Source organism: Lasiosphaeria miniovina (genome assembly GCF_030549165.1).
Source record: "Lasiosphaeria miniovina strain SMH2392-1A chromosome Unknown B0T26scaffold_2, whole genome shotgun sequence".
NCBI lineage: Eukaryota > Fungi > Ascomycota > Sordariomycetes > Sordariales > Lasiosphaeriaceae > Lasiosphaeria > Lasiosphaeria miniovina.
This window is the reverse complement of record NW_026848221.1, coordinates 5,850,699-5,874,870: the sequence shown is the minus strand read 5'-3', so window position 1 is coordinate 5,874,870 and position 24,172 is coordinate 5,850,699. Positions and strand designations below refer to the sequence as shown.

The window sequence follows — 24,172 nt, the reverse complement described above, 5'->3', positions numbered from 1 at the left end:
GGCATCCCCCCGGTGTCCAGACTTGCACAGGCCGGGCCTGCATCTGGCCAATAGGGGCCTCCCTATTTGCAAAAATTGTGGCTGAGCGTTAAAGGTGGCTTGTCGTTCTGGGCTGATCGACCGCCTAACCTCGCGCGGGAGTTCGCGAATCATGCGATTCTGCCCCCGCTCCTGCCTGATTTCGCTGGCCGTTGGGTGTGTGCCTTCCCAATCACGGCGGTTGCTGCAAGACGTGCTCAACTAGCAGACTTTTGGTGGACAATACACTCGACTGGCCGTGGCCTGGACACCCACTGACCTGGCGAGCTGATCAGTTGTTAGGTCCTCCTTTTTCAGTTCAAGTTGCTGGCCCAAGGTAGGTACCTCAGTTGAATCGTCAATTCGCTCCTAGGGGCCAGAATGTAGCATTACAAAGCCGAAACACCCGGACAAACAAGGCTTTGATAATCATCAAGGTAGATTGCTAAGTACTTACTTTCCTCATTGCTGAACATGCTGTGCTGGCTCCTTGATAACCCGAATCTCATGGTTATGCTACGAAGTACTACTGGTGACTGAAAATCGCCACCCGAGAGGACTTTTAGATTTGCATCCATACTTTGCGCTTGGTGTTCAGATCGTGTCACTTTGACCCCTATCAGTAATCCTTCACCGCAATATTCGATGCGGTCTACGCATACAATTTTCAGATTTAGCTCTGCCTCCCGTCTGCCGAAAAGCCCGGGACCGGTTCATCAGTCCCGTGTCCGGAACAACGGTTGATCCCAGCCTGTCTATTAACCATTTGCGCACGTGGAACTCGCACAACAAAGCCTGCCGCCAGCATTGTCAAAAGACCGACCACATTATGATTATATATCTGAACGGACACGAGCCGCTGTATTGCAATGTACATTTGTTTCGATACACGTAACCCGACCCAGCCCAATCCTCTCTCACTGTCCGTCAATGCAAGTCCTATGGTTCCGTCTAGAGTAGCCGCCATAAACCTGGAATCAAATGAACCTAAGGAATAACTGAACAACAAGTCCATCGACATTGTTTACGGTGAGTCGTCGAAGTGGTAGCTTGAATTGCTCGCCCAAATGTGAGGCTGAGCTCTCAGCCGACCACGGATATTATCCATACACTCTGCCAGGTGAACTCGGGCCTTAGCCAAGGCGAAACAGAGAATGCAGACAGACGCTGGGCCGGCCTAGCTCTACCATGTTCCCTCTTCGGTTGGACGCCCTGGAGGGCCCTGTAAAACAAGCGGGCCATCGTGTTTGCTTCGGTACTCGAACTGCCTCTGGAAACTGCAAGCTCTAATCTTGACAGCTCTGCAGCCTGTCAAGAAAAAGTCGATGAGGTCTCATTTGTAGGGCAGCTTAGATTCCGTCACCCACCCCGGCGGAGTCGGCTTGATTTCTTTGATGGGGTGCAGAATCATGGCAGGGAGGCACGGACGGCCATGGTCTGCCTCCCATGTGGCGCCTCCGATCGCCGTATCCTCGTAGCCCATCCAGTTGTTGTACAGCCGCTGCGGCGGGAGGGCCCGGTAATACCAGGTGGAGCCCTGGTATCGCTCCTCCTGGCCCCATCCCATGGCGCTTCCGAAGCCACCGCTCGCTCCCTTTGGTCCCCCGTTGAACCACCTCGCGAGCGCGGCACCGTCCCACGGCCGGTCGAAGAAGACAGGCATCGGGGTAAATACGGCCTTTAGACCATGGAGGAGCGCCGTCGTCTGCGTCACCATTTCCGACGCCACGTGATTGCCACGAAGATCTTCGACGTGCATGATATCGAGCAGCCTTCTAGAGACGCGAACCTGGGTGATGATAGTAGCCCTACGAGGGAGCTTTCCCCACGGAAAATCTTGATTCCGGTACCCCCACACCTGGTTGCGCATGACCCAGTTGCTGTTGATGGGGTTGAACATGGGCGCAAGTGTGATGAGGTCTGCATCCTCGCCAACGCCCCACTCGTACTTGTCCTGGTCAGGCGACGGCACTGGGGGGTTAGGACCGATAGGCTTGACGACCGAAACCTCGGGCGCGCCCCATATCGTGCTCCCGGAAGTGCTTCGCTCGACAGCGGAGCGAAACTTTTTGTCGTAGTCTCCGTAGAATCCGGGCACGTAGAACCGTTCGTTGCGTTCCCAGAGTCCCTTCCTGGGTTGCTTCTTGGCGAACTCGGACAACTTGTTCAGAACGTCGTAGTGGTGACCCGTGACCCGAGAATCCATCTCCCAATTCCAGACGAACTCAAATTCTCGGTGCTCCTGCATGAACATCTGTACTGGCAAGAATTGACCGTTGTGCACTCTGCGGGCCTTATCCGGGAGTTTTGTGTACATGCGGTCAACAGCCTTTCCATTCCACAGGACGGTGATATTCCAGAACTCGCGGGGTGCTGCTGTTTGGACGACTTGCTGATAGGCCTCTTTGCTCGACCATATATCCGAGTCGTCTCTGACGTGGACGAACAGGAAAACCTCGTATTCTCCGCCAGTCCGGAGGTTCAGCTCAGTGATCAGCGAGCGGATGGCTTGCTTGTCGTTGTCAGTATACTCCTTTCCTGTATAGGAGCGGAGCAGCAGGGCTGTTCTCGGTTCCTTAACCGTCGAAGTGGTGTTAGTCACTGACGGCCCGGACGACCCTGCTTGGCGCCTGACGTGATGATCCATGTGTCGCTTGAAGTTTTGTGAATCATCATTGTTAGTCTTCACCTTCTTCTCGTCTGCAGCGGTGACGTAGATGTTGGGGGGGCCACTGGTTGCGAATCGTGCCTCGTTCAGCTCTCGGCACTCGCGTTGCAAGGTCCCCCAGTCAATGGTGTCCCATTCCAGCGGCTTGCCGTCCTCACCCATTACGGGCGAAACCCCATACTGGCCCATTCTGGTTTCCCTCTCGAAGCAGAGGTTCTGGTCCAAACCCAGGTCCTCATACGATCCAAATCCAGGGTCGGGGAAGTTACGAGGGCGGCCCTTGAAGACGCGGATATCCTCAACCAGACTTCCTGTGGGGCCCCGGCACGGCACATATTCGGCATGCCGTGCTTTCCAAGCTGCATTATTGTACTTTGGATACGGATTGAATACGAAGGGCTGCTCGTTGGTGAACTCGGTGCCGTTGTTGGACGGTGTGAGGTTGTCTTCCTGTGGACGGGATCTGATATCTTGCTCGACAAGAGTTTCGAGTGTATTCCCGAATATGGCGAACGCCCTCGGATCCCTGGAAAGTGGCATACGTTAGCATTTGAGAGCGTATGGACGGGTCGCAAAGCATCTGTGGTTTTCTTACTTTTCCAGCGCCTTGCTCTCCTGCTCGAACTTGCCCCGAAGCTCACGAAGCAACTTTTCTTCGCGCTCTGTATTTTGCTTGTCAGATATCGTGTCATCGCAAGTTTTGTGCCCGCGTCTGTTGACTTACGAGCTCCCGGCACGGGCTGTTCGCCGATGTCAACCTCGACGACCTCTACCGCGGCATGGGTCCCAGCACGATATATGTCGCGCTTTTGTACGAGGTAAATGAGTAGTAGGAAGAAGAGAACGATGGGAAAGACGGTCTTGGGCCGCGCCAGAACCCGACGGGTATGCGCTTTAAACAACATGGTTGCCGAAGCCCCCATTGCGCGTAGTCGCGTAAGAGGAAGAAAAACCAGCTCGATCGCAGTGGTAAGGATCGGAATATCAGATCGCTGTGCGAAGAAGGCGGATAAATCGGCAAGACTCCTAACCTCTAGCGAAGCATCGCCAGGCGAAAATAACCTATTATACTGGAGAGAAATCCCGAAAATCGCTCAGTTGGGTGCCGAGTTGCAGACGAGGAAGGGCGAGCTATTACTATAGTGAAATAAATTCCAGGGCGCCGGAGTCGTGGACGATGTGGCGCAGCAGAGGAAGGCAATCGTAGGGCTGGCAAAAGCCTGGCGGCGATGGCAAAGCCAAATGCCAAACGAGCAAAAGAAAAACGAATGTGGAGAGAAAGTCTGATGCGACCACGTCGACAAGCAGTTCGCGATAAACGAGAGAACGAAAGTCGGTCGCAGGGTCTGCGGGTCGAATATTAGGCAGATGGCAACCTAGATAGTGGCTAGCGGTGATAGGGGGTTTCGTATTCGCAGGATCCCAGCGAGCTGGGAGCGTTCAACCTTTTTTTGGTCCTTGGCCGCGGAGAAGGGTGGCGACGTCAAAGTGCACTGGGCGAGCACAAGCGACGGCGGCCGCGTGGAAAGTTGCGACTCGCGGGTGAGGTGGGTGAAAGGAGGTGGAGAGAATTAGAGGTGGGAGACGGCGGAGGGAGGGAGAAAAGGAGGGCCACAGGCGATGGATCGCAGCTCGGACTCAACCTGGAACCTAGTAGAGCCGGGCAGGGCACCTACCAACACGGGCGCGTCGAGAATTAGGTGGGTGGAGGCAGGGACACCTAGGCCCTGCGGGACTCTGCAATCAGCTTCCAGTGCCCAGTGGTCCAGCGAGGGGTCTTCCGTTTTACCAGGTGCAATGGGGAGAAGGAGCCTGGAAGCCTGGTCTTTCGGCTCATAAGATTGGGAAGCCTGAAGCTAATTTGATGAAAGCACGAACCCCCCCTCTGAGCAATCTTCCTTCTCCACCCCGGGATAAGGAGAGAGACCCTGGGTGCCTCGAGAGTGGGACACAGCGATCCACCTAACGTCGTCGAGGAAATTTGCCCCTTGTTCTCTGCCTATGTGTGGTCACACGGAATAATCTGTTCTTTTATTTTTGTTAGTGTAAATGATTGAGAGGGCGATGCTATTCATCATTCTGCTTTCCTTCTGTCCCGACTCTCGCTGCTCTGTCTCTCACGTTGCATAAGCAGTATCTAACCGGCTAGAGGGAAAATATCGTGCCTAGGTTGCGAAGTACACTACTGCCAACAGCAGCAAACAGGCCAACTGCCATCCTGGACCTCCCTGTTCCTGCGTCAGCACAGGTAATGTTATGGAATATTCTATCTGGCCATGCACGAAGTAACTGGAGACGGAGTATTTCATATTCAAGGTAGTTTATCCTCTACTCTTTTGTCGTAGCTGATGTAATCCGTTGTTCGATAAGTTTTGGCTGGTCCACGCAATTGGGTTTCTCCTGAGGAGTGAGACAGGAGTGGGCGAGGGGTCGGTATCCACCTTTCTAGCGTTCTAGACCACTCTCGAAGCAGAACGCGAAAACGCCCCCCCCCCCCTCCCCCCCCCCCGCTTGGCCCATTCACGTCCTTCCGATGTCCAGATGCCAAGAGAGCTCTTACAGCCAATGAGGTGACGGGAGACTGTCTGTCTGTCTACTAATTGACGGGATCTAAAGTTCAACAGAACAGCTGAACGTGAGGGTATCGCAAGTGATGGATCTACATGTCCAACGTTTTAGAAACAGAGTAATTAGTGAGACAACGCCACTGCGCACACGCACACATTGGATGCCACTGCATTTAGAAGGCAATTCCTGCCCCAGGCAAACTAATTTTGTAAAACGTTTCGGCAGCGGGCGGCGGCGGCGTGACCGGCCAGCCATCACACTGTGCCATCGTTTTCCAAAATTCCCCGCCCCCTTTTTCGATAAACCGTTTAGCGAGGTTTATTGCCGCAGAGAAATCATTGGACTTTGGGTTGGGTAGTGTCAATAAGCTTCAGAGGACTGTATGTATTGTACCTATTCTAACGGCGGCCCATACGAAGTGGGAAAGGGCCTTTCGATTGATCGGTGGTAGACATCAACGTCTGTTAGTTTGGCGCCTAGAAGGAAAAAGTTCAACGCTCTGCTAGGTACATACATACAGTACAGTATATACCTCTCCTGCGTAACGCGTTCTTTGCTGGTGTATGGTAGTCACCGACAATCTGTCTTCACGTAGCACGTAGAGCAAAGTCAAAAGGCCACCTCAGGTTTCTCCAACTCCTCGCCTGCGCAGTGCCACAAGACAATAAAACCGAGTCGAGTTTGTGCATCGCAAAAGACACCGAGGCAACCCGAGCCAGGAGGCACCTACCATGGCACTGTTTCACCTGGTGTGGGAATGACGACCTCACCTCGAGGCTTGGGCCGAGTGCGGACCGCAACCTACTATAGTAGATATTCGACATTAGCGTGCACGAAAACCCCTGAGTGCAACAACCGAAAGACCGTGTCTCGGGACACGTGCCACACACATGAACAACAACAAACAGTGGAAACAGTCAACTGTACGCCACCAATATTCCAACAAAGGCGGCCCAAATGTGTAGATAACCTATAGGCCCTAGTGCCGACCCGTCCCTCATTTAGACTAACTACTACGTATTAGGTATTTACATGTAATATATGTGAGCTGATAACATCCTGTCACTATCCGCTCTATGGGCACCCGTGTCCATTTGTGTCGCAGATGACAGCTTGCCAGTTGCTCGTCGTCGTCCACAATATACTGTCCCGCGACTCCCACCAAACCCCAAGCATGTATTAATTAAGGACTAGTCGGAGTGGGAAAAAAGGGGGCGCGACTCTAGAGCACCATAAAACCCCATGCTTAGGAAACGCCCGCAAGGGTGCAGTCACTTCTGTGAATGCAGATGGGCTTGCGACAAAAAAAGAGAAACCACCCCTCCCAAATTTTGACTATAGGTTTGTTTATCCGCAAAAAATCGCTGTCGAAGTTTGTCGATTAGGTGAAATTGCCTCCGGATATATTGGGTATATAAAGAAGAATTCTTGCGTGGGTATAACTGAACGTGGGCCCAGTCCATGGGTTCAGAAGGCAAGTATTTAAAAGTCCAACCGGTTGGACATGAGCTGAGAAAAAAATAAGCCAAAGTCGTTATCGTGTTCGTCGGCGTCGCATGGCGATTAATGACCGTAAAACGTGGTCTAGGGGAAAAATAAAATAAAAAAAATGAGAGGTCGCAGCCCGAGGTTTTGCTGCTCGCATCGGTTGAGAACACGCCGACTACATCATTCCCAGCCTCGTCATACGCTTCTCCATTCGAGGCCTTGGGCCCAGGGGGCTTCGACCGGGAAGGCCGATTCCGGCGCGAGGACCACCGGGAAGTCCAAGCATGGGCCTAGGAGGGCCTTGTCCGTTTCGAGGCGGTGGCGCTATATTTGTGAGCGTCGGTGGCTGCACAAGCTTCATGGCATCTTTTTCGCAGTATGCCTTCTTGTCGACCTCAAAATACGCATTATTCAGAGCCATGCCACATTCGCGGCATCTGAAGCAGCCGACGTGGTGCTTTTTGGCAGACTCGTCCTCGAGATATTGACCTTCAATCCCTTTGTCACACGTTGTGCAGAGACTGTCGTTCCGCTCGTGGTAGTCCCTCTCGCAGTATGGTTTGTTTTCGATAACGTAAAATGTTGAAGATGGAAATGACTGCCGGCAATCCGTGCAGACAAAGCATGCCTTGTGATATCTCCCAGTCAGACGGCCGTCAGCACTTGATATCGACTTGCCAACGATAGGCTCTTTACAGCTTTCGCAAGCGCCGCGCGAGGGCTGGCTCGGATCTCGCGAGCGTGATCGTAAGGGTCCCTGGGGGGCAAAACGCGACCTATCTTGCATTGGCTCAGGTGATCTCGTCAGCCGCGGGGGAGCGGTTGGCAGTGGCGAAAAGTCATCTCCAACAATCAGCATAGGAGCATCGACAGCAGAAGGAGGATCGGCGGTGGATGGGGTGTCGACGACTGGCGAGTCAATAGGCGATACTCCTTGGCGATTGCGCGGGTCAATTCGCGGATCATAGCGTCGGTCATAGCCTCGGCCACCTGGCGGGCGGATAGTCAACGGCGGCGGTCTCCCTCTCGTGTCACTGGCCGACCGCGTGGGCGGAGATACTACTTGCACTCTAATGTCTGGTTCTACCATGGAAGACTGGAGATCCGACATGATATTGTCGAGCCCCGACGTATCAGAAGGATTTCTCCCCCACTTTGAACTTGCCGACCTTGGCGGACTGGACCGTGAGCTTGCCTCGCTTGGACGACGCTCTGGTTGGCTAAAGCCTGATGCGCTCGACGAAGACGAGTCGGAGGGTGCGTGGTATGGGTTTCCCGATCCAAATTCCTCGGCAAGATTGATAGCTAGGGCCCCAGGGGTACTGGATCGGACAATACCAGCGCTTCGTGGAGGGGGCGGGCGGGACGTATCTGGGCCCCTACTCGGTCTTCTTGACCTCTCGCTAGTCATCAGAAACCTTCCATCCATGTCTTGGGAATCGTCTGAGGGAACACGCAGTCTGTCAGGCCGTGGTCCCGGAGCAGAGGGTGTACGCATCGGAGGATCCAAAGTGTCGCCTGAGCGAGGGAAGGTCGCGGAGCGGGATGGTAGGCCTAGTGGCTCCGGCGTCAGTTCCTCCCTTTGAGGAGGACCAAAACCGCCATACCCATTCTTCCTGGGCGCCTTGGGCGTCTTAGAACTCCCCAAGCTCCCGACGCTGCTGCTCAGATTTGGCGAGGGGCCTTGGCGCTCACTCCAGATGTCACCAGCCGAGGCCGTCCGTCCAGACAAAGGAGGCCGGCGGCCCGAGTCGAAAGGTCCAGGAGCGATGGTGTTCGCGCGGTCCATCAGGCTGGAGGCTTGCTTTTTTGCCACGTTTGTCGGATACAATGAGTCCTCATACCCGTCGCCGTCTCCAAGTCCTCCATATCCCCCAGGCCTTCTGGACTGCTGCGGAAGCGGCGAATCATCGGCTATCCGTGGAGCGAAGTCCTCGTCTGCCCTTCCGGCGCCCAGCCGTCCATTGGGAGTCTTTGGCGATACACTTCGGGATCCACTCGACATGCTAACCGGGGTTAGTTCGCCTTGCCCCATGAAAGCGCGGTCTGGGGAGGTGGTTCATTAGCATATACAGCCTCGAGTAGTTGAGACGACAAATACTCACTAGCCGCGGATGTGTCCACTTGAGGGGGCGTCCGAGATTGCTTGTTGTTCGCCGCGGGGCCGCCAAATGGCATGAACCTCTCGAACAACGAGGGAATGGGCATTGGCGGCGTTGCTGGAGAATTGGTCAGCTTGGATTTGTAGCTATTGGGCCTGTGGGTAGTCATACGCTGCGTTGAAGGTTTACCAGAACAGATATGTTCACCCATCAACGAGATCTCGATCTGCAAGCCACAGTCGGAACATTTCACAGTTGGCATGAAGCTCGACTCGCGCACTGCCCCGGCCATCTTCGATCACGTCCCTGCTCGGGGTGCAACGTTCGAGGCGTGGGTATGTATAATTAGTAAACGATGGCGTCGTACGTTGCGGCACGGTCCTTTCCGCCCAGGTTGAAGCCGCCGGCCAAGTTGCTATTCAAGAACCTCCTTTGGTGCTCTCCTGAGTTGCGGGACTTCCTAGGCTCCCTCCACCGGAGGGGGTCTAGTACGTGAGCAGAGGTCTTCAAGGCGACAAGTCGTCTTGGTCTTGTCGTCGAGGCCCGACGATGTCCAGCAAGTAATGGCGAAGATCGAGGACAGCGATTGCTTCCAGCAGCCACCCAGGCGTTGTCCTTCAAGGAGGCCAGGTGGTGGAGGCAGTTCAGTTGCACTGGGGAGAGGTTGTTTTGCAGAACAAAAGGAGAGACAGGAAGAAGCCGAGGGAGGGATGGGATGCCAAGCCAAGCCGGGGCCACGGGCTACTGCAAAGTTGACAAACCCCGAGCATGCGGATTCTGCGGGGAAAGCAAACGGCGTGGCAAGCTGTTGCGGAATGTGTCTCGTTGCTAACTTTGCCGGAGGAGATCCTCGAGAGGGATGAGCAAGCGTAGATGTTTGCGGGAGGTGAAGAACGGGCGGGTGTGTAACAGCATCGGTGAGGACGACCACGACCCTGTCCCCGGCCCCGGCCTCGAATTCGTGGACGGTTGCTGTTGCGGTCAGGGTCGACGACCTAGGGTCGGTCGATGCAGGGCACCCTCGTAACGCAGCCAGGGCAGCCCACAGTGTCCAGGACCCAAGGCAGGCCCGAGTGTCTCCGCAAAAACAGTGAAGAAGATGTGCGCGATGTGCACGGATGGAGCGAGGATCAAGCTCGATGCGGCCAGCCCCTGACTGCTAGCGTTGCCGTTCGTGAACTGCTGCCAGCTGCAGCGATGCCGAATGTTGCTCTAACCTGGTGCGGCAGGAACCTGCCTATATCCCCTGCCAGCCCAGACAAAAGCAAATGCGTATCAATCCCGATGCGGCGAGCGATGGACGATGGTCCCCCGGCGAGGTGGGTCGTGGGTGCACTGGCGAATCTGCGAAGTCTGGGGACCTGAAGATACCTACTAGGGTCTTCGGTAACTACTGGAATCGAAGGTGGATCTCATCTTGGCGCAGCGGCGGTTCCTTTCTGAAAACTGAGGGGAGTGATTTATTACTGCGAAGCACCTGACGGGAGCTGTGAGGACTGGAGCCAGAGCAATGGGGAAGGGAGATGAGGAAGGCGCCGGCTTCATACTGTCCATCTCAGGCTGCTACTCACTGTAGTGTTGACTGAGGAAGGCACACCCCGCGACTAAACAGGTCATGCTCTTTCCGAGTTCGACACGATACCTTACATGAATCAGGGATGCCCAGGCGCAGGTGATTGCTCCTCGGCCAAGTCCCTTCATTACGCTTTCCTTCCACGCCAATGCTCAAAACTCCGGAGCACAGCCTAGTTCGAATTTGAGAAGTTTTGGGCGTGATTTCCTCATATTGATAAATCCCACCCGATCCGTTTTGCCTGTTTCTGTTTAGGGGTTTCAAGTGATAATCAGCGCCACATGCCCAGCGATTCGTCCAAGAGTTTTGGAAGCTTGCCGTCCAGGCGGGCCTGTGGAGCGGGTACCTTGCAGCTTCCCCCTTCACCTGTACTGTTCTGTACATGCAAAACTCTTGAAAGAAAGGCAGGCAGGTCATTCTCCAATTTGCACTTGTCACGTCATTAGAAAGAGCATTCACTCGCAAAAGCTGCAACACCAATGTTTGACCAGCCGCCTACGAGCAAACCCGTGACATTTTCCGGCGTCTCACTGTCAAGTTATGCCGCCGGCCGTTCACGGGATGCGAACGGCACCCGGGATTTCAGCCTCGTAGGGGATGGTCGCTGCCAGCTCAGGTAGCTACCTACCTACCAAGCCGACGGCCCTTCAACCTCTGACAATCTGTCGTCGTGGAGACGGCGATGCATCACTGCGACCTTTGATTACCTACCTACCTGACCTGACTAGTTACTCAGTAGCTGGCTGCTCGGCACTGCTCGGACATCAGAATCAGAACCGGACTGGACTCGAGTACTCCGTACAGCATGCGTGGTTGGATGCAACCGAACGGACAGTTGAAATTATTATTCTTTTTACCCCCCCCCCCCCCCCCCCCCCGGCGACCAGCCCACCTCCTAAAACAAAATGCCGTTTACCTAGGTCTCTGCGTTTGGCGAGGTGAGATGGGACGTATTGCTGGCCATTGAGAGACCTTGCATACAGTCTCATCATTTGTTGGCCCATCTGACCGGCGCCGGATGAAACCCAGATTGCTCTCTCGCCCACCACCGCTTGGCCGCGGCTCACACGATCCGGGACTGCGCATCGTGTAATCGATTGGCTTTCTCTGGCTCGCCGACGAACCGCCGCAATCCCGGTTGTTCATTGAGGCTCCTCTACATGTTGCGCCTGTGTGGCTGTCAAGGCGGCTGAATGGCTCTTTGTGCCTCTGTCGCACACCAGTTTAAGATTTGATCGCCCCCTGAGACGCCCAATGAATTTCGAGATTCCGTTGCCTGCCGAGCAGCCTTCCGGCCGCTGGGAGGTCCCTAGGCGAGGCTTGGGAATCCTCCAGGACAACTGAACCTGGGGAAAATGTGGCTGGTCGCTCTCGCTCGTCGAACACCCTGGTCCCGTCCTACTACGTGCTTGCATTTGCTTTTTCCCTTCCGATTCCGTTCCGAATGTGCCCGGGCGCTGGGATGGTGTTGTCAGAGCAGCCCCACTCGGCCAACTAGGGCCCAACCGGGAGGCTCTTTAAGTTCTGCCACGGGCTCTCTCTCACTCCCGACCGTGTCTTGTTTTAGATGTCGTCAGCCGGGCTGGACACGGCACCTATCAAGTCAGCAAGACGGCAGAGTCTGCCAAAATGCCGAACAGTTCGTCATCACGCGCTCTCCGGCATTGCCTCTCTGGGCTGAAGAATTGCGATTCACCAGTCAGCTTGCTGAACGATAGGCCATGGACCCCAGGCTGGTCTCCCAAAGCGGCGGTAAGCCAGATTGAGTGAGAGGTGAGGCCTATTGCGGGACCCAATTGCGTGTGTCAGAGCAGCCCGAAGCCAAGGCGATCAAGAGGTCATCAAATCGCTCTAGGCCTCCAACCTTCTTCCCTTAGCTCTCAACCTCCTCTTTACCTTGCTTAGGCCTCATTCCTACTCGCTTCCAGATTGCGACTTGGTGGCTAGGCCGAAGTCGAGGGATTGCTCATTTATTACCGAGAATCGCGGGCTCGGTTTGCCCACTTCAGGTTGGAATTGCAGCGTCACAGCCTCCCATTGCCTGTGCGAAAGAGCGTGCAGCAATGTCACCCGCCTTTGACCCGCCCTTCACCTTCGATATGCAGTGCACACGCCCCCACGGTCGTCTTCATTTGTCGCCTTGCCTGCAGACCACACATATCTTCCACACGAAGGCCGACGCCTAACAACGTGTGCAACCCACCATTCTGTTCCACGACCAGACGGCACCCACACCATTTGAGGAGGGGTTGCCCGGCAATGCCTGCCTACAGGCGAGTTCCCTTTTGCACATTTGCAGAAAGTCGGGTCGAATGAGCCCGTTAAATCGATCCATTGGAGTTGATGATTTCGTCTTCCAAACAATCAGACCACTCCACCGAAGTAGCGGCTATGTTCAAAATTATGACCTATCGCACAAACCCCCATCACGATGATGCACGACAAATCGTATTGTGTGAGAAAAGACGAATCGAGACTTGCGCCTGATAACCCGATCTGTTAGTCACAATGCTTTTCGTTCCCACTTCTGAGAAAGGCTCTTGATCGAGATAAGATGTGATCGGTCTTCCACTTCCACCGAGGCCGTTCGGCGCCCAGACGCAGCCCAGACTAATGTTGGCTGCAAGTGGTCTCTTGGGACCTTGACTGGATCTTCGGAACATTGGAACTCGCAGGTCGCTTGCACCTTCCAAGCACGGAGGCGAACTTGTCCGTTCTCTTGCGCAATGCGTTGCAACGGATTGCCGACGGCAAAACTACTTCAAGTTGACGTATGCGCTGTAACGAGGAAGTATTGCATGCAATATCCTGCGTAATAAGGTATTCTTGAACCCTTTGGGTGGATAGATTCCTGGCCCGATCCACGCCAGCCCTTTCAAAGACCAGAATCAGGCCGTACCATCTCGGCAAATACCTTAGCATCTGCTTATCCAGGAGAGGTTGCTGAATATGGTGGGTATCACCTCCGGTGAGTATGTAAGTTCTTCTCGCTACCGATTGATAACTGTCAGTCCAAATGACTAAATATCGAGGAAGATAATAAATACAAACACTCGAAATACGCCTCGTCATGCTTGGCAGATGCTACAATCCAGTCCGTCTTTGACAGAACGACTGTCCAGGCACTGGACTTGTTGGGATGGATTTGTGAAGTTCATCTACGTCTCCCAAATATCGATGAAGGAGAAAGCATCATCACCCAGGTACGTGGTTCTGAGATCTAGATGCAAGCAGCCCGGTAAGCCTGTCTAACCAGCAGATTCCCAGGATTTACTTGGCTGTTACAACGTCAGGTATGGGGCCGGAAGGTGTGCAACCTTCTTCTGGTTGTTGTTGATATGCTCAATATCAACAGATTGCTGGCTCAAAACCTCACCATCGGTGCTGCTAAGATTGATCAAGACATACAATGATCCAGACATACAACATACAACAGCATCGTTTGACAGTCTGAAGACGAAAGGGTAAAGCGAAACTGTTTCTTAAACGGTTACAGACGTGCCGTATCGAGTCGTTAAGCTAACAACAATAACAACAACGAACAAACAATATCTGTGTATTTGGATGTGCATGTGTTTGTTAGGATAATTAGCTAGTTCCGGGGTCTTTTCAGAGCTAACGCGAACTTGGGTGTTGGCAAGAAATTCGGAGGCTTGGTCTATTTGTCTTGTGCAGGTGTTGACACATTTCGTGGCTCAATCACCCACACCGGTGACTTGAAATCTTGCCGTCCGGCTTCTCATGGCCGCCTCCGGAGGCACGGATGCCGATGGGAAGTTTGACAATGCGGGCAAATGCCGACAGCTCTGGCCAATCACTTCGGGGCACGGCCGGGTTGGGAACCCCGCACCGTCCGCAACACACGGGCCCCGCCTGCGCCGCTCACCCAACTTTTAGGGGGTGTGTTCAGAAGGTGGTGTGCTGTATGTGCCTGCGCTGACTGCGTGTCACGGGTGTTTCTAGCCGCGCCACAATTGGTGGGGTTCAATCAGAGAGCGGAGACGTCCTCCTTTGTGGGCGCCGAGTTTCGGCAACCCTTACATCGTGCAATGTAATGTAGGAAAAGAAAATACGTAGATGTGTGTGTGCGTAGGACGTACAGCCTACCACCGGGCATGAGAGTTTACTCTCAAACTACCTGGGCTACCTGGTAACTGCCTTAGGTAGGTAGCTAACTAGCAGTTGCTGTTAGCGCTTCCTTACCCTAGAGAACGCACGATTTCGCAATCATGAAATTGCTGATATGCGTGAGACGTGCAGTTGACTGTGTGCCCGAAAAGCTGAAGGTGCATCCCATCTCGTCTTATCTCTTGGGAATTCTGCAAGTGACGGCATGTGGAGGACTGAAGGAGTGCCTGCACGCGGCGTTTGGCCGCCTCGCTCTATTCGGTCACAACCTAGTGCTCCATCCAAATACATTCAGTGTGCTCCTGCCTCTGCCGCTTTTGAGTTTGCGTGCTGCTCGACTGTGTTGCTCTCGCCTCCGTTGGCTCGCTCCTTCCTGCTTGTGTCATCATGGGCACTCCATGTTCCGAGTCCAATATCCATGCAGGCCCAGGCGAGCCCATCCAGAAATGTCTAGTATCCGAACTGTCCGAGGCGTGGAGCCTTATTCCCAGCTTTGCAGTAGTCGCGACCCGACTTGTACCTAGTGTGGCTGCTGTGCGTGTGTGAAGTAGCTTTTGGGTCCCGTTCCCGTTTCTTCTTCCTTCACCGCCCACACCACAAACTCCGCGTCCGCTCCGTCGTACCTCAGACAGGTATATAAAAGGAAGGCTTGCCTGCCGTCCTTGCCTGGCCCAAACTTTGCTCTGTCAACTTCCGTTTCCCGTCTCCTGCCTTCAAACTCCAGCTCCGTATTGATATCCTGCCGCTGTACTCCTCGAACAAACGGACTTCAAGCTTGATCGACTGATCGCGCTTTCGAGCTGCGATCCGAAGCCGTCAAAACGTTCTCCAACCTCCTGAACTCGTGAGTTTTGCTAGTCCGCGTTTCGGCTCAGACGTTTGCTGTTGCCATATCTGAGGAAGGAGCCCTCTGCTAATATAAAAACCCCAGCGTCCATCACCCGTACGCAGGAGGCCGTTGCTCTGCCTCTCCGGGGAGTACGGGGGACTCGATCTTTACTCGATAGAGACACTTTCCAGAACCGGCAAATCTATCTCTCACTCTCACTCACCCTTTATCTCTCTTCCCTATCTCTGCCCTCTCACCTCTCACTCAACTTTTTTTCGCCTAAACCTACCTACCCCACCTACCCATCCCTGCCCTTCTATCCACAGAAAAGATGGCACCCCATGCTGAGGTCGACGTGGCCTCTGTCAATGGCAACGGTAATGGGCACCTGAGCTCCAGTGGAGCCTCCAATGGGTCCGAATCCCGTGAGCTCTTCACGGTCGAGTCGCCCAATGTGACGTACACGGACTCAGAGATTTGGTCCAAGTACACGTACCGCACCACCACGGTCAGCCGCGGAACTAATGGCAAATATGTGGCCACTCCACGCGAGACTCTGTACGACTTCAAGGTCGACCGCAAGGTCCCCAAGCTCGGCGTCATGCTGGTGGGCTGGGGCGGCAACAACGGCTCCACTGTGACAGCCGGTATCATTGCCAACCGCCGTGGCCTCGTTTGGGAGACGCGCGAGGGCCCACGGGCCGCCAACTATTATGGATCTGTCATTATGGGTTCTACTATGAAGCTCGGCACCGATTCGGAGACGCTCAAGGATGTCAATATCCCGTTCCACGACGTCCTGCCCATGGTTCATCCCAATGATTTGGTCATCGGCGGCTGGGACATCAGCCGCCTGAATCTCGCTGCTGCCATGGACCGTGCTGCAGTCTTGGAACCCACCTTGAAGGCACAAGTCCGCAAGGAGATGGCCGAGATGACGCCGCTGCCGAGCATCTACTATCCCGACTTCATCGCCGCCAACCAGGAAGACCGCGCTGATAACCTGATTCCCGGCTCCAAGGCCTCCACAGAGCACGTTGAACGTATCCGCAAGGACATCCGGTAAGGACTCTTTTGGCTGTGAACACTGGAGTGGGGACTGACTGGAAAACAGTGACTTCAAGGCCAGCCACAACCTGGACAAGGTCGTCGTGCAGTGGACCGCCAACACAGAGCGATTCGCTGACATCATTTCTGGCGTGAACGACACGGCCGAAAACCTGCTCAAGGCTATTGCCGATGGCCACGAGGAGGTTGCCCCGTCGACCGTGTTTGCCGTCGCCTCTATTCTCGAGGGCGCGCCTTTCATCAACGGCTCGCCCCAGAACACATTCGTGCCCGGTGCCATCCAGCTTGCGGAGCAGCACGGATCCTTCATTGGCGGCGACGACTTCAAGTCCGGCCAGACCAAGATGAAATCCGCCCTCGTCGACTTTCTGATCAGCGCTGGCATCAAGTTGACCTCGATTGCCAGCTACAACCACCTTGGCAACAATGACGGCAAGAACTTGAGCTCCCAGAAGCAGTTCCGCTCCAAGGAAATATCAAAGTCCAATGTTGTTGACGACATGGTCGAGGCCAACAACGTTTTGTATGCCCCAGGCGAGCATCCTGACCACACGGTCGTGATCAAGTACATGCCCGCTGTTGGCGACAACAAGCGTGCCCTGGACGAATACTATGCTGAGATCTTCATGGGTGGCCACCAAACCATTTCGTAAGTCTTGCTCGCCCATGACCACTCGCACCAAGAGGAGGCTAATTGTCTTTTTTGCAGGATCTTCAATGTTTGCGAAGACTCGCTCCTAGCCTCTCCCTTGATCATTGATCTTGTGTTGGTCACCGAGATGATGACTCGCATCCAGTGGAAGGCTCAGTCAGCTGGCAGTGAAAGCACAAAGGACTTCAAGAGCTTCCACAGTGTTCTGAGCATCCTCAGTTACATGCTCAAGGCCCCTCTGACGCCCCCCGGCACGCCTGTCATCAATGCCTTGGCCAAGCAGCGCGGCGCTCTTACCAACATTTTCCGCGCATGTGTTGGCCTCGAGCCCGAGTCAGACATGACTCTGGAGCACAAGCTGTTCTAGAGCACACGGTATTAGGGGGGGGTTTTTTTTTTGGAAGGGTGCCGTGGACAATTCAATTAGAGACGGAGACCCGATGTTTTCTTCACTTCGTCATAAGCTCCCTCTAGGGGAGACATTACATGGTATTTTTTGGCCGTTGAGCTGCAGAATGAGTGTAAATGACACAGATAGTTGGCGCGGCTCAGCGTAGACGGGGTGGCCTGAGAAAATTCCTTAGACAGTCCTTACATAGACATAAACTAAAATACGAGCGATTATCCATATCTGTTTTGGTATATATCAGGAGAGTTTGGCTGCTGACGGTAGTTGAACAACCTAATGTTTGAAAGTGAGCTGCCGAGCATCGGTGTCTTGTTTTCGTATCAAGTCGAACATCAATGACCCTAGTAATGTTCAAGTACGAAGCGTAGCCCAAGCAATAATCATTCAAGTACTTCTGGTACAGCAAACTCTTTCGTGCTCGTATACATACGACAGTTGTCTATATTTCCCTCAGCTACTTAGAGCATATTCGTCCCTCTGCCCGTCACACAAAGTCCACTTACAAGTACCAAAGTTTGCGACATATACATCAACCCAACATACGTTGCGGCGAGGTGGCCTGCCGTCACCACTCCACGCTCAGAACACAGAGCCTCGCCAGCCCCTGAAACCAGCCAAACGTTAGCGTGACGCGCGAGTACTTCAGCTGGTCTTTCACCATCCGCAGCCTGCCCGAGTCGAGGGCTGTCAGCTCCTTCCAGGCGTCCTTAGGCCCTTGCTTCTCCTTTCCTACCGCTCCGCCATCGTCGGGGATGACAGTGCTTCCGAAGAAAAGCTCCGTCTAGGCCCGGTCGCTCCAGATCAGCTTTCCCGCTGCGATGAAACCGGTCTCGTCGGCCAGGGGGCCGATGATTCAGGGGTTCAGAGCCAGCTCGCACTTGCTTCTGCAATTCATGCAAGTGGTACGAGTTTGGTTGCCGTAGATGGGTACGCCGCAGCTTTGGTGGAAAAGAAAGTCAGTCCACACTGATTTGGTAGTAACGGCGTAGGATGTAGATGGACATATGTGTGTGCTCGCTCACCATTCAAAGCAGCACAGCATGCCTCGGCCCGCGATCTCGGTAATACGGACGCCGAGAATCACCATGTTCAGCTTTCCAGTGAAGATGGGATTAGTTTCGTCCCTTGCCCAGACGTCGACGTCGGCCAAAGTGAAGAGGGTTCCCGAGTCCGATTCCAGGCCGCCGATTCCTTTATCGGCACCCCAAATGTCCGAAGGAAAGGGGATGTAGACGCTTTCTTTCCTGGTACGATTCGCGGCCATCCGCCGTAGCCAATCGGCATCAGGGAACACTGGGTCGACTTCAATCATCGATGTACTGCCAATGCCGAGTTCTGGGATGTCATTTTTCTTGCCCTTTAGACAGAATAGGGAGTTACTGATAAGCAGGATAGTATCGTCAGGGTACCACGCCCGTGCAGACAGTACTTTGTCCTCCCATAGCCGCAGTACGCAGCTGTCTGTCTCGTCAACGACGTGTAGCTCAACCATTTTCAAATTTCTCTGTGCCTTTACCGACCAGACCGTCTTGCACGGGCCGACGCTGGAGACGCAGACGACAACTCTTGGACTGGGGGCGCTATCGTGGCTACAGTTTAGGTAAGCCCGGAGGTTCATGAAGGCCGACATGGGAGACGATTCCAGAGAGCCCCTCGCGCTGTCGTAGTCTAGAGGGAGTCGGCAGAGCCATGATTCGTCCGAACCAGGCTCTTCGCGGTGGAAGTGGATGCATGACTGGGACGCTGGGCTAAGGTGGACTGGGATCATCATGGCCCCGAAAGGGGCACGCAGTGGAAGCGCATTCGAGGACTCGGCTACGAAGCCAGTCCACACGGTAACAAGGCTCCCAAGCTGAATATCGTTGATATCAATGCCCGCGGCCGTGAGCTTTATCTGTGCAGGTCCCGCAATGGGGCGTTAGCTCGTAGCTTGTGGGCGTAAGTGTAGTAGTCTGAAGGATAGCGAGGGAGTGGCTATGGCTGGTTTAACAGGCAGGCACTCACGACAACAACACCCGTGTCGTCCTTCACGGCCATGAAGTGGAATCCCAGAACCCGTGGGCGTCTGGGTCGGTCATCCTTGCCGCCGTCGTCTGAAACAAAGTTTACGAGGCGCCCCATGAAACGCACCTTGCCCGGTCCCTGGTGTAGCTCACTGATTTGGACTGGCTCGTACGCCCCTTTCGGTTGCCATGCTTGGGTAAGGAGGGGCGGAGCCACGTCGGCCTTGGCTGGGTTGGGCTCGCCGTTGCTGCCATTCGGGCCTGGCCCCTGGGGTTTTGGAGGGAAGGAGGGGGCCTTCTTTTGATAGAACTATTGGATCGACGGGGTAGCCATGTTAGCCGAAATGGGCAGCCTGGCCTCTGTATATGGTCATCAACTGCCAAAACTGGAGGTGTATGTGGGCGCCTTGCTTCAAAACAACACTGGAGAATTGGCAACGGAACCGAATGCCTACCTTAAAATGCAAACGATGCAGAGGAATAAGCCTAGGTAGTCAAAGCGGAAATCTGGATGTGTCTTTGACAACAGAATCGAGAGGAACAGGAAGTTGGGTTTACGATGTCATTAAAATTCGGACACTCCTGCCGTGGACAGTTAGTCAAGCTGTTTCCGTCCTCGACTCGCTCCTTCCGCACCAACTTCCCCCCGAGCAAATTAATATGACACCCGAAGGGAAGGCAGCTGCCACCGAAAGCAGGCACGAAGGGTCTCCATGCTCACCGCCGCACTCGTATACATAGCAAACGCTAAAGGTTTTCTCCACGTCACGTACGTTCGCCTCCTTCCCTCCCTGTCCTTGCAACCTGAATATGCCGAATGCAAAACCGGCCATTTCTCTCGTTGGGGCCAACTTTAGGCAAGTGACCGCCCATTAAACTGCCTGCATGCATACTCAAGCAAGCTTCGAGGTTCTAGGTTTATTGTCTCCGACTTCTTTTTTCGCTCGATCCCGAAGCTGGTTGCGGAGGATCTTGCCGGACTATCGAACCCCGTTAGTTAGATCACAAACAGTTTCCCAGAAAGAAGAGTGAGAACAGGGAGAGAGGGACAGAAACTTACTGGATTCTTCGGAATCACATCAGTAAACACCACGCCGCCCTTCAACCGCTTATACCGGGCAACCTTGGTGGCCATCCAGTCGGCAATGGCCCTCTCGGTGGCGTTGGACGCGGGGTCGCGGACAATGTAGGCCCTCGGGACTTCTTCGCCCTTGATAGTGACACCGACAACGGCAGCGTCGGCCACGTCGGGGCTCTCGAGCAGGACGCCCTCGAGCTCGGCCGGCGCCACCTGGTTGCCCTTGACCTTGATCAGCTCCTTGAGGCGGTCGACAACGTGGAATATGCCGCCGGGCCTGTAGTCTTCGACGTAGGCAATATCGCCCGTCCTAAGCCAGCAAGTCCCGTTGCTGTCGACCGACAGCGTGTCGGCCGTCGCCTGCGGCTTCCTCCAGTACCCGCGCATCAGGGTCGGTCCCGTCACCCAGAGCTCGCCGCGCTCGCCCGCCTTTGTGATCTCCGTCTTGCCGTCCAGCGCCATGAGCCTCGCTGCGCAGTTTGGCATCATCTCGCCCACGCCGCTACTGTGGCCTCGGATTTTAGGGTCCCAGGACATGCACGTGCATGTTGTCTCTGTCATACCCCATCCCTGGCGGACGAAGACGTCTCTGTCCTGGAACAACTTCTCCACCTCGTCAGAAACCTCGCGCGTTAGAGGCGCTGCCCCGCAGCCTATGCTTGTGACGCTGGACAGGTCGAACTTTTTAGTCAAGGGGTGCTTAGCCAGCGCGACAACAATAGGCGGCACGCACATCAGGGCCGTGATGCGGTAGCGCTGAACGTAATCAAGCACCTTGACGAAGTCGAAGCTAGGCATTATGTACACGGGTATGTGGAGGCGCGGGTAGATGGTGACGAAGTAAGTCTGCCCGTACGCGTGGTACAATGGAAGAAAGCAGAGAGCGCGGGCCTGCTTCCGCTTTTCCTGGGCGTCGGGATCCAGGTCGTTGGCAAACTCGACGCCTACGCCATTGGCGACGTACGAGTAGTGCGAGATCTCGACCCCCTTGGGGACCCCCATTGTTCCACTGCTGTAGTTGAGGCAGCAGGTTGTGACGGTCGTGTCCAAAGGCTCTTGCCAGCTCCAGCCCTTGGCATGCTCGAGGTTTCCGGCCAGGAGCTCCGTCCAGTGCCGTGCCTTTCCTGCCCGCCCTTGGGCTCCCGGCCCAGGGTTTGGGCTCCGGGCGAGCTCGGGCGCTAGGGTATCGCCGCCGAAGAGAAGTATGCGATCGTCGGGCAGGCCGGCCTCCCTTGCCGCCTTAAAAGCTATCTCCTTTGCCGGCTCGGCGACAATCAGGAAGCTGGCTTGGCTGTCGCGGAGCTGGTACGCCAGCTCTCTCGGGACGAAGGTTGGGTTGGCACCTGTAAAGATGCCGCCGGCCATGAGGATGCCGAGAAAGACGGAGGGGACGAAGAGGCTGTTGCCAGAAAAGAGCAGCACCCGATCCCCGGGCTTCAGCCCGGCCTTCTGCAGGCCCAGGGCCACGCGCTTGGACAGCAGGCGGAAGTCGTCTAGGGTGAGGAAGTTTGTGTCAGGCCGTTCGGGGTCGATCAAGGCCCGGTAGTCGTGGACGGGGCCACAAGCGGACCCGAATACCCATTGCTGGAGGGAGCAGCGCGGGATAGGAGCTGTCCACCGTGATTTGATGGGCATTTTGGTGTTCTGATTAATGAGTCTTGGCCAAACAGGGCGGGAAGACGGGACGACGGGTTATTGATACTCGTGAGTCTTGACAAGTGACAAGCTGGCGAAGTAAATCCGAGGGCTGGTGTGTTTGAGAAGTCGAGACCTGTCCAGCTGAGAAGGGGGGAGGGGTATGATAAGGACCCGGGCAAGAGCGATAGAGAACAAGTCAGATGAGGGCAAGAAGCAACGCAACAGCGAGACTAGACGATCAAGAGCTACTGGCTTGGGAGTGTCTACTAGACACCACTACCCCTCCCGGCCAAGGCACACACGGCAGCAGCACGAGGGGAGCGACCACATATGCGAGGAGTCAGGAAATGAATCCCGCGTTGTCAAAGCTCTCCACATGGTGCATGTATGGTATAGTATGGTATGTAGATGCAGCGAGCCAGGGCGAAGCAAGGATGAGTGGTGGTAGTGGTGGCGATGGCGGGGTGGTCGAGCCCGAGCGACAAAAACCTGGGGAAAGTGCGAGAGCTCCATGTCCTTGTTGCGAGCTTCAGCCTTTGCGTCCGCTTAAGCTATCCGTTTCTGGAAGCTGCCGCGTTGCCCATTGGACGGAGCGCATCGGGCGGGCGGGCGGGCGGGCAGGGAAGCGACGGGGTCGTTGGCTCTTTTTCCCCCTTCCCATTCCCAATTTCCTATTTCCCATACTCCTCCCCCGCACCGAGCTAGCACTGTAGTGTATGTAGTGTAGTTTTAAGCGTTGTCGCCGTTTCTCTTTTCCCCAATATCGACGTCGTTTTTTTTTTTTTTTTTTTTTTTTGGATTTGGATTTGGATTTGGACAGAGGCCAAGCCGCGCCAGCATTTAACCCCCTCTCCCCGGCAAAATCGCGCCAATCCAGTCTGGATGGTGTGGTTTATGGCCGCCGTGTGGTTTGTACCTCGGCCTGCATTATTAACAACAATAACGACTCGACTCGGCAGCAAGTGGGCGAATCCCTCTCTTTCGATGTCGAGCTGGACTGGGGGATGGGGTTTTATACCTGCTATTTCCTTCTTCGTTCTTTTTTCGTTCTGTATCTTGAAAATGGAATTTCCCGAAGGAATAAGTGGCCAACGCAAATACCCCCCCTGCCCTGCCCCGGCCTCGGGAGGAACCAAATCAGCATCTTATTGTGAGTACAAAGTACTTTATCTTGGTCCCTGCCCGTGTATACCTTGTCTATCTTGTTGGACTGGCTGTTATTATGGTGTGGCTAGGTATGCAGGTCGCGGGTGTGTCACATAGCTTCGGTGGGACATTTTGGTACTGTGACGATGCTTTTCTTTTGAGGCCACTCCTCGCCAACTACCAAGGGACTACCTGGTTCAAAGCATGTCTTTAAGACGTAGGTATGTAATTATGTCTATATATACGGTACGAGACCTTGGTATGGCCCAATTCTACGGTTGCTATACGATACCAGGTATTATCTCACATCAAAACTTTTCCCGATGGGCATGGTGTGGTGCGTGTGCGTGTCTTCGTTATGTAACGAGATAGGCGAGACAACTCCTGACGAGCTATCTACTATGGGGCATAGAGCATGGGATGAGAAAGAAATCGGACATATAGATACTTATCTTTATCACTAGCAGGCGTCCACCGACAATTCGCGATTCCGCAACTGGGCCTAGATATTCGTAGATCATATATGAGTGTTGCGGGCTATCAACGCTGTCAACTCCTCTCAGGCTATATGTACAGTACCTGTGTATTACTGAGTTGTACTATGTACGGAGTAGAAACCAGGGAAGGATCCTGCTACATCGCTCGGTTATCTTGCGTTCGCTACCATGTGCCGCAAACTATGACATGATGTCCAGATTATGACATGATCACGGACTAGGTACGGAGTAGGTAGGTGGTAGATTTGTTCCCGTCTTTTTTGGACGACGTCGTGATTGGACTGTTTCTTCACAGGTTTCTTGGGCT

At 54.5% G+C, this 24,172-nt stretch overlaps 5 protein-coding genes across 5 annotated transcripts; 1 reads left to right on the top strand and 4 right to left on the bottom strand.

Moving 5' to 3' along the window:
- Positions 1 to 1,351: 1,351 nt before the first annotated feature.
- B0T26DRAFT_738825 (uncharacterized protein) lies at positions 1,352 to 3,609 on the bottom strand (the record flags this gene model as incomplete). The annotated part of the gene is made up of 3 exons (XM_060443637.1): positions 1,352 to 3,212; positions 3,282 to 3,348; positions 3,411 to 3,609. 3 exons carry the CDS (start codon positions 3,607 to 3,609, stop codon positions 1,352 to 1,354), a joined length of 2,127 nt encoding a protein of 708 aa, XP_060301348.1.
- Positions 3,610 to 6,817: 3,208 nt separating this feature from the next.
- On the bottom strand, positions 6,818 to 9,494 carry B0T26DRAFT_174055 (uncharacterized protein). Its single transcript, XM_060433580.1, has 3 exons — positions 9,016 to 9,494; positions 8,848 to 8,961; positions 6,818 to 8,788 (listed from the first exon to the last, which is right to left on the bottom strand). Exons 1-3 carry the CDS (start codon positions 9,134 to 9,136, stop codon positions 6,918 to 6,920), a joined length of 2,106 nt encoding a protein of 701 aa, XP_060301347.1. The 5' UTR covers positions 9,137 to 9,494; the 3' UTR covers positions 6,818 to 6,917.
- Positions 9,495 to 15,705: 6,211 nt separating this feature from the next.
- Positions 15,706 to 17,461, top strand: B0T26DRAFT_639778 (putative inositol-3-phosphate synthase; the record flags this gene model as incomplete). The annotated part of the gene is made up of 3 exons (XM_060437165.1): positions 15,706 to 16,436; positions 16,489 to 17,091; positions 17,152 to 17,461. The coding sequence occupies 3 exons, from the start codon at positions 15,706 to 15,708 to the stop codon at positions 17,459 to 17,461; spliced, it is 1,644 nt and encodes a 547-aa protein (XP_060301346.1).
- A 1,060-nt stretch (positions 17,462 to 18,521) lies between these two features.
- Positions 18,522 to 19,750, bottom strand: B0T26DRAFT_638760 (uncharacterized protein; the record flags this gene model as incomplete). The annotated part of the gene is made up of 2 exons (XM_060437072.1): positions 18,522 to 19,397; positions 19,508 to 19,750. Coding segments are annotated over 2 exons (1,119 nt in total), but the record flags the coding sequence as incomplete, so codon positions are not given.
- Positions 19,751 to 20,002: 252 nt separating this feature from the next.
- On the bottom strand, positions 20,003 to 22,320 carry B0T26DRAFT_173874 (uncharacterized protein). The gene is made up of 2 exons (XM_060433579.1): positions 20,567 to 22,320; positions 20,003 to 20,486 (listed from the first exon to the last, which is right to left on the bottom strand). Exons 1-2 carry the CDS (start codon positions 22,217 to 22,219, stop codon positions 20,400 to 20,402), a joined length of 1,740 nt encoding a protein of 579 aa, XP_060301344.1. The 5' UTR covers positions 22,220 to 22,320; the 3' UTR covers positions 20,003 to 20,399.
- Positions 22,321 to 24,172: the final 1,852 nt, after the last annotated feature.